Raw genomic sequence first — 10022 nt, 5'->3', positions numbered from 1 at the left:
TTTTTAATAATTATTTCATTAGTTATTGACATTTGAAAATATTTTCAGTCGGTAAGTCGTATTACCGACCGAGATCTGATGGTAACTTACCATCAGAATTACCGACAGTAAAAAAATTGCGAAAAATAAAGCAAGCAATTATAGATTTTAAATGAGCAATTAGTGAGCAATTATGAGCAATTATTTGTTTTTTTCTGCGGTGAAATTTTTTTACTAAGATAAAGGTAGAGCACTACTATTACCAAAATCGTCGTAGCCATGTTACTAGAATTTCAATATTTTTGAAACTTTCTTAGTTCCTAGTAACTTTTTATAGAAAGTAGTATACACAAAGTGAATGTGTAATTTAAGTCTCTATACATTTAAAGGACAAATAACAATTAAAAAACTAATATATTTATTTTGTTTTAATTATTTATTAAAGTAGTTTACTTCTTAAGAACGATTGCCTTAGAAAAGGTACAGAAAAAAGGTAACTAGATTAAAACACAACTGATATATTCATATTTAAGTGAAATGTTAAAGTTTAAGTATGTACAATATATTTTTAAGAAAAATTATAATAGAATCATTAAAGATACTTTAAGTAAAACATACGAACTTTCTTTATATACGGCTGATAATTTGAAGATATTTAGATAGTAAAGTACTGCTTTTATATACGGTAACTTTTTAATAACAGACTTCCCATTAACTTTATTATATTTTATTATTATTATATATCGCGACAGAGTTGCATAATCTTTTTGAAGATGATATACATAAAAAATAAAGCGATTAATAAGATGTCAGGGCTGACAGCTTATTTTTAATAGCACAACCATCAACTTTTTTGTGCTTTTAGTTTCCCCTTTTTTTCTTTTTTATTTTTCTTTTCCTTCTTCTTCTTCTTTCAATGTTTATCTTCCAAAAATTCTTTCCAAGATTCGATCTTAGAAATATGCTAAAGGGTTCATAGCGGAAAATACAATATAACAAATGATATATAGTATATTATTTCACTATAATAAACATTTATTCTTTGCGATAATATAAAATTACACGTTTATAATCAAGGAGGACATTTACAATATTTAACAATGGTAAATTCGTGTACTTTTGTAAACGATCGCATGAAGAAGAAGGTGTTTGTTCTGTTGTCTGCCAAGTTTTGTAAGAATTTTATTTCTTTATTTATTTCTTTTTTCACAAAAAGGAAATGGGAAAGGAAGAAAATAAGAAACAAAAGAAAACGCAAAACAAGCATGACTTCATTAGCGATCGTATTTGGGTACACTTTAAATGTTAATTAGCCGTATTTTTTTCCGTAAACGTTATTAAAAATATCTAAAAGAAAAAAGAAATGATTTTCTCGTAAGAAAGTTAATTATTATTTTCGATTTGATTTTAGGCATTATTATTATTATTATTAATATTCCATAATATTAAATATTTAATAATAAGGTGTTTCTCGTTGGTGAATAAACATAAACGATAAAGTGAATTACCATATCTTAGCTAGTATGTTATCAGAGAAATGATCTCATAAATATAAAGTATATATATATTACAAAAATGTACAATGCAATCTATATAATATTTTTTACGGATTACATACGAACATAAGATCATTTTCTTATCATTTATTATTTTAATATTCGGATGCCAGAGGGATGATGATCTGATGATATCGCGTACGTAACAACAAAGTTTTTCCTTTAATTAATTCCTTAACCGACTATATAATAATATTTGTATATATATATGCTACTTACATAAATACAATCTATTTACAAAACACGTGTGTTTCTATTTCCTTGCACGTTGTGTGGGTGTAATAGTTTGAAACAAATCGATGAATAATCAATCAATCTTATTATCTGAAATCAAAAATATTCTCCCAACAAACAATTTTCTAATTAATCAAAATACTTTTCTAATTAACAGGTGGTCGAGTAAGATAATCATGACGATGAAAATAATAATAATGACGACGACGATAACGGAGTTGATTCTAACATTTTTTTTAAAAAATAATTTTCATTTACGAAAGATAATATATATATATCTATCCATTTATCTAATTATCTATCTGCCTATCTATATATATATATTTATAAATATACGTATATATCTATTTAATTATGTACACACGTGAACAAACCCCTGTCGTCGTAAAATTGTCGGGTTAGCCTAGCTAACTACTTAAACAATTAACTACACACACACACAAATACACACACACAACTTAAAAAATATAGCTGGGAGAACACGCTATATTCAAGTTAGTCTGCACAGATCCATTTAGCCCCCGTTTGCGCTTCTACACGCAGCTGAACTTGACACCTGAAAATGGAACGCAAGGATGAAGAGTGAACGAATTAAAGGAAATATTGTTAAAGGGGGTAGGGGGTGGCAGGGGGGTGCCATGCAGGACATGCCGCACAAGACAACGACGTTTAAATTTAGCCCAATAACTACTATTATTATTAATATAATTACTACTACTACTACTACTTCTACTATTACTACTACTATTACTACCATTAATGTTATTATTATTACTATATTTATATGTATATTGTATTACTATACAATTGAACTTTATTTGTATTTATTTTTGCATTTTCTTTCTTCTTATATATAATTTTATTTTATTTATATATCGTTGTCTTGGATTGCATGACGCTGCATTTAATTATGCACTGCCCAAAATTTTATCAAGAGTATAAATATTATTTATATATTCTCAGCGTTTCTCTCTCTCTCTCTCTCTCCCGTTACGTACGTTAAAACACGACATTTACCTAATTTTAAATAGTACGGAATAATACTAGGTAGAGGAGTTTTTTTTTTTTAAGTGTGAGTAGTACCGTCGTCACTGGAGTAGCAGTTATGGCAATGGAGTTTGTGGTTTCGAACGCGTACGTCCGTTCCCATTAATCCGTCACCTAATCGTACGTGACATACACAACATTTGAAACATTCCATGTGGTAGAACAAACGTAGACTCTCAATTATCATAGCAGCTCCTCGACCTATTAACAAATCATATTCAATTTTAAATAATATTTATTTTTATATATCCAATATAATTTTCAAACACTTTGAATGTTTTCCTTCAGATAGTTTCGGATTATTTTCGTATTTTTATTAATCAAAATTTGTCATAGAAATTAATTACAAGTAATACAACTGCTAGAACATGCTTTTGTTAATAAGCATGATTCATAAATTGTTGAAACTCTTTTAAAATATATTTTATAATAACACGAGAAGAAAATTAGAACAAATTTTTATAGAAAACACACACTGTACTTTTAATGATTTTTATAAAATTAATTTAACTTTGAAATAATGATGCGAATATGTGTGTGTGTGTGTATAACGAATTGCAGATATTTTGTGACTGATAATCATCACCACCATCACCTGTGGGTGGCATTCAAAGTGTTTGAAAATAAATTCATTATATCTTAATTATTATTTATGCAATATATTGTTGTTTTTCTTTTTCATTTACCTAATTCGTCTCCGCAATGGGAACATTTCTTTTTTCCACTGACGCTTAACATTTTTTCTTGATTATCGTTATTGTTAACAGATTGTGGTTGTTGTGATTTAGGTTGTAACGTTAATTGTTGTTGATTCGTGTTAGAATGTTGAAGTGGAATATGTTCTTGACTGGTACTATGTTCTAATCTAAAAAAAACAAAAAATAAAACAATCATGAATATTAAAAAAATTGATAATAATTGTATTCTATTTGTAATGCAATCGATGAGATGAATTAATTGAAAGAAAATATTAAAGCAACATAAAAATGATACAATAATGTTTGATCGATGATATATTTTTTTGTGTGTACCTTCTTCTCGGAGATAGTGGTTTTTCCTGTGCTCTGTTCTGTACTCTTTGAGTAAGAGTTTGTATAATGGAATCTGGTAACGGCTTGCTATCCGACCGTGTCGGAGCAGCGGCATAAGGTACGGATGTTCCGGTCACGTGCGGTTGAGACTTTCGTGCAGGTGATCTCTGATTTTTCTCATGAATTCTCCGTTGTTCTGCTTCCTATTAAATAGAATAAATAATAATCCATATCATATCATATCAATATTTAATATATAATATTTATATAATATTTATATATTAATATAAATAATATATGAATTAATATATAATACTATAATAATATGAATTAATATAATATTAGTATTTATTTATATATTATATTAATATAAATAATATGAATTAATATATAATACTATAATAATATGAATTAATATATAATACTATAATAATATGAATTAATATATAATACTATAATAATATGAATTTAATATATAATACTATAATAATATGAATTAATATATAATACTATAATAATATGAATTAATATATTTAATATTTATTGTATATTATATTAATATAATATATATAATCAGGTTTTTTATTGCACAACTTACACAGTTTTGTACAATGTCTTATCATTACTTTACTTATATTTATCTCAGATCTTTTATATATTTATATATATAAATAAATATAATATTTAAATATTAGAATGAACACCAAAAAGTTCTCGTGCATGTTTTATTATTTATAATATATTTCCAAAGTAAATTTTACCAAAAGAAAAAAAACAAACAATCCATATTGTGCAGTTTATTATAACATAATAAACGTGTGAACGTGAAATAAATTGATATATTTATAATATTGTTTATATATTTGAATAAAAAAAGAAAGATGTATTTATATATACATATACAAGATTAAAATATTAAGGAAAGCTTACTTGAATGAGCCAGTGTTGATAATTGAAATCATGAACCCCTCTAGGTACATCACTTTTCCTTCGTTGTACCCATTGATCTCCTTGAACAATTCTGGGTCTAGGTGCAGCACTAAGTGCTTGCAACGTTTGCCTAGTCATTTGTTGACCACCATGGCATGAAAGTGTCGTTGCTGAAGAACTATGTCGCAATGATGCGTCCACTTGTTGCGGTATAGAATCAGCTGATGGTACACGACTATTTCTATAGTTTAAAAATATATAGACCATGATAGATTACATTTGTTTTATACGTTATTTTCAATTCTATTGTAAATTACGTGATTACGTAAAAAAAAAACAAAAGATACTTAGTAATAGTAGTATTAGGTACAATAGATATTGTCTAGAAAAATAATACAATAAAATAAAAGAGTAGTGCAGTAATAATAATAATTTGGTTATTATATTTAACACTAGATTTACAAATAATTTGTTTAATATTTTGTTAAAGATTAACAAACATTGTGTTTGAATGAATAAGTTAATAGTGTGGGAGAGAAAGGAATTAATATTTAAATTGTATATATAAATATATGGTTAAAAGTACATAAATCTAATGTTAATTGTTTGTTTACTTTGTTTCCTTGTTTGATGTTTTATTATACAAAATATAATTATTGACAATATATTTACCTGATAGTTACGTCTCTTTGTCTTTGTTCAACGTGACGTAACGGTTTGTTAGATGGTATTGGTGGTGGTGGTGGTCTTCTTCTTTGTGCATCCTGCAGTTGAAGGTTCGGCATAGATGATCTATAATTTATGGCTGGCTGATGCTTGTATTGTTGAGAAATGTTAGATGAACCATGATGATGTGCTACATCTTGCAAGGATTTCCACTGTTCCTGTAATTGTTCCGCCAATTTCAATTGTTTTTGTTCGCGATAAGCTAGATTGTTACGTTGTCTCTTCAATTCCTCTTGTTCCAATTGAAGTAATTCTCTCTCAACGCGTAATACTTCCTGAACAACACAACAAGAACAACAACAATAACAACGTTGTAACCAAACAAAAATTTTCCTTTCGTTAATATATGTTCGAAAAAGTTTTTATATTAATATATAAAAGAAAATATTATTCAGTGCTTAATAAATAATCAATCAATCCCTTACCCCAGATGCAAATTCATCTTCGTGGTTGTTCAACCCAGCACCAACCAATATCTTGTTCTGCGAATAAGAAGTAGGAATAAATGTTGTTGTAAGTGTTTGTACAATTAATAAAACTTGTCTATTAAATATTCCATTTATTTTTATGATTAATAATTCAATGTGTGTGCAATTTATTATACATGATGCAGTTATATGCATTAGTAGAAAAATCTTGGAAACACCAATGAAAAGATATATTATATTTTTTCATTTGAATATTACATGAAACAATTATTTAACGTGCAGATACAAAAAAAGAAAAAAGAAACCAATGAATATTTTTAAATCCAAATCAAATTCATTCGTTTATCCTTTAATTATATTATCAAAATTTACAACAAAACACTTCATTTCTCACCTCTTGTTCGCGAATTTGATTTTCCATAGCTCTAATTCGTATTTCTTCCTTTCGTCGTACATCAGTTGTTGTTCTTCTTTCCTTTTCTTCAATTTCGTTTTGAATTCTCAATTGTTGTTCAGCTTGTATACGACGTTGTTCCTCTTCCTGTCGCGTAACTTCGACTCGTTTAGTTTCAATCTCAATACGAGCAGCAGCAGCAGCAGCAGCAGCAGCTTCCTGTTGTTGTCTGATTTCATCATCTTGATGATGATGACGATGATGATGATGATGGTGATGATGATAAGAGAGATGTTGCTGTTGTTGTTGCTGTTGTTGTTGCTGTTGTTTGCGTAGAGTTTCTTCTTGTTTACGCAGCACGTTGTCTTCATTCTTCCGTAAATTCTCTTCCTGTCTACGTAAAACAACTTCCTGTGCTCTCTCGCGTTCCAATTGCATCTTTTCTTCTTCCAATTCGCGCAATTTGTGGGCCAATTTTTCTCCCAAATCGCTGTTAACGTAAATAAAAATAATGCTAGACACTTAAATACAAACATACACATACATAGACATTGATATACAATAGAAAACTTCTTTTTGTTTATTTTAAATAAATTGGATTAGGTAATGATGGTAAAAGGAAGAAAAAAATTACCTGTTACGTTCGTGATTGTTCCCATATCGCCATTGTTCTTCTTTTTCTAAAACCTCAATGATCTCTCTTTCCTTCTTGGTGATTTCATCTTCCTCGGATGAGGTCACACTGGCGCCAAAAGGTTCGCTACTTTGTCGACTGTGCTGGGACATGTCAGGACTGACAGGTTGTTTCGTCCAGTCTTCAACGTGTCCCAGTTCAACACCGGAATCCCTCTCGTGGCTAGAATCCTGTTCGTAATTACTGTCAGTGTCGTAAGAACGACGATGCAGTTGTTCGATACGTCTCTCTTCGGCAAGAATTGCTGCCATGTCTGGTGGCTTCATCAACGTTAATTCCCTTTCCAAGTCATCGTCGTTCACCTATTTTATATTTCATTTTATTTTATTTTATTTGATTTTATTTTTTAAATGGACGTAAATTTTCTGAATCGATTAGTGTGCGCGAAAGATTTATGTATTTACACGGTGTCCCATATTAAATTAAAGTACACTCTTTTGTCTACGTGTAGAATACCTTATTAAGTTATAAATCAATCTGCAAAGGTTCATAAAATGTCAGAGAATGCAATGCTGTAAATTGTGCATCTTTGCAATTTCTTTGAAAAGTTTCGGTAATTATTTTTTATACTTTTAGCAAATGGATTTTAATGATTTTGAAATTTAGTAATACTTGATAAATCGTGACTAGAGTTACGTGGGACACTATGTATATATATTTTTCTCTTTTTTTTAAATTGAAAAATATAATAAAACGTACTCCTTCTATTCCCAAAAAATCCGACCGCCTCGTTCGTAATTCTTTCTTTATTCTCCTAGTTGAGTTCAATCTTTTAAGAGGTTCCATTGGTAATGTTTCCTCGTCACTGATATCATCAACAGGAGGTGGTGGTGGCTTTTCTTTTGGTGGTTCGACAGTGGTTGGTGGACCCAATGGAAAAGCTAAACCAGTCACTATTTCTTCGTCGTTCGACAAACTCAACGGTAAAAACTGTAATACAAGTTCAAATATTGTTTAACAAATAATAATAATAATAATAATAATAATATATTAACGCAAATAAGGAAAGAAGTTAATCAACAATCATCAATGTGTTACGCGACACATTGTTCCAAAATAATTTTATTTAAATTGATACGTCAAACAAAAAAAAACTGTTTAATCAAATAATTATATTTAAATTCACATTATCCGAGTATTATTTATCATTAATTAATTACCTGTTGAGGTGAGACCGGACTGAGATAATTATTTACATCGATGTTTGAGATTTCAGTTTTATTGAAGTTCAAAGTAGTTGGCCTTTCAAGTCCAATTATTATTGGTATTGGTGAAGTAGGTGAATCAGGTGTATCCATGGTCATTACTTCAGTGGAATTCTTTGTAATAATATTTGTAGTTGTAGTAGTAATAGTAGGATTAGTCATAGTTGTTTCGAGTATTGTATTAATCGATAGATTCTCGATAGGTTCTCCTATTTCACGATCAGTCATCGTTGTACTATTACTATTACTTGTTGTTGTTGTTGTTGTTGTCTGGCAAATCGTTTCAACGTTGTTCTTGTTTTCCTCATCGTTTTCTTTCTCCATGAAGATTATTGGTTCCTGTTGAGATCCGGTTGGATGTTCAAATGATATAATATTTATTATATTAAAACGAACGCGCGTGTTAAATCCCCCCTCCCCCTCCCCCTTCCCCTGTGTCTTATTTCTAACTGCACTATACAAATTTTGCAACGCTACATTCTATGCAAATCTACACAACACGCTCAAGTGAAGATATATATATGTATACTTCAAAGCAGAGTTTCTCAAACGTCATTTATATATTTATCTCATTATTATTATTATTATTATAATTTCATTTGTTGATAATACGAAAAAATGAAAATTCAAAAGAATGTATTTCAATATGCAAGAATTTTATCTCATTTTATTAATTAAAATATTCGTGTTACCTTTTCACGGACAATTATTTTTCTTCTTCTTCTGTTTTATTTTTTATTTTTCGAAATATCATGCACGTATTTATTTATATGATTCGTTTTTATAATATCATACAATATGAACGCACGGTGTTTTTCGGTAGTGATAAAATAAAGATAAATTTTTGGTTAATAATAATAATTCGTTGATGATAATTCAAATGATAAATGTATCGAAATAATATTAATACAGTGAATTTATATTAAGATTTGAGAAACACTGATTTTATTTATAAAGTTGGTCGCGGATGAAAGATCACGATCAAATAATTTGTTCCGAGTTAGTTTCACAAACTCAGCTCCGTTATATACATATATATATATATATTCCAAGTATTGTATAAAATTTCCCATATAAAGTATTTTTCTTTTTTCTTTTTGGGGATCAATATTTAAACACATCAAACTGATGCGTTATATTATAAATTGATCAAAACATTCTAAAAGAATTTCTATAAATTGTTCGTACAATAAATACCATTGATTTGATTTATAGATCGTTGCAAAATTTGTCGTACGTTTATTATGTTAAATATAATTATGAACATGCTACCTAAATTATGTGTCAAAGCCAGAATAATACCATCGTTAATTTCTATTAGATCAATTTTGTTAGTTAAAATATTACAATTGTGTTTACTTACTGGAAATATAATACACACATGCACGTGGAAAATCAATAAAACGAAGAATTTGTCTTTTTTTTTTTTTTTACAAAAATGATTTGATTACTATTCGAAATATTTCATATATAAATTAGTATAATTTAAAATTAATGGAATAAGTGTTATAATACTACAAAGACGGTATCTTAACGAATACTGCGTAGTAGTAGTAGTAGTAGTAGTAGTAATAGTTGGTTCCTGGATAGATGACACAAAACCATTGATAAAAAAAAAAAAAAACATTATTCACCTATCGCGATAAAGTATTCTAATCTAATCTGTACATTCCCCTACCCCCCCTTCCCATTCCCCCGTTTGTTTAATCGTATACAAAATTTATTGAAGAAAAAAGTAATTCGAATACAATTAACTTTTACTTTTTATCTTTTCAACGCGCGTTTATTTTTTTTTTTT

The 10022-nt window shown here is 28.5% G+C and overlaps 1 protein-coding gene across 3 annotated transcripts in view; it reads right to left on the bottom strand.

Moving 5' to 3' along the window:
• Positions 1-1431: 1431 nt before the first annotated feature.
• Positions 1432-10022, bottom strand: part of LOC106790965 (serine-rich adhesin for platelets) — a 21418-nt gene continuing 12827 nt past the window's right edge. For 2 of the 3 annotated variants that reach the window (XM_014756254.1, XM_014756256.1), the window contains 11 exons: positions 8180-8563; positions 7719-7949; positions 6960-7321; positions 6326-6815; positions 5929-5985; positions 5450-5778; positions 4778-5018; positions 3848-4050; positions 3503-3681; positions 2853-3017; positions 1432-2325 (listed from right to left, as the gene is read on the bottom strand). In XM_014756254.1, coding sequence (XP_014611740.1) covers positions 2303-2325; positions 2853-3017; positions 3503-3681; positions 3848-4050; positions 4778-5018; positions 5450-5778; positions 5929-5985; positions 6326-6815; positions 6960-7321; positions 7719-7949; positions 8180-8563 — 2664 coding nt within the window. In that variant the 3' untranslated portion in view covers positions 1432-2302. Of the gene's footprint in view, positions 2326-2786; positions 3018-3502; positions 3682-3847; positions 4051-4777; positions 5019-5449; positions 5779-5928; positions 5986-6325; positions 6816-6959; positions 7322-7718; positions 7950-8179; positions 8564-10022 lie in introns of all 3 variants that reach the window. The other variant, XM_014756255.1, reaches the window with a different exon arrangement.

This window comes from Polistes canadensis, unplaced genomic scaffold (genome assembly GCF_001313835.1).
Source record: "Polistes canadensis isolate GaletaPanama2010 unplaced genomic scaffold, ASM131383v1 scaffold_274, whole genome shotgun sequence".
Classification (NCBI taxonomy): Eukaryota; Metazoa; Arthropoda; class Insecta; order Hymenoptera; family Vespidae; genus Polistes; species Polistes canadensis.
Note: the sequence above shows the minus strand (reverse complement) of the source record. Positions and strands in the feature narration are given on the sequence as shown.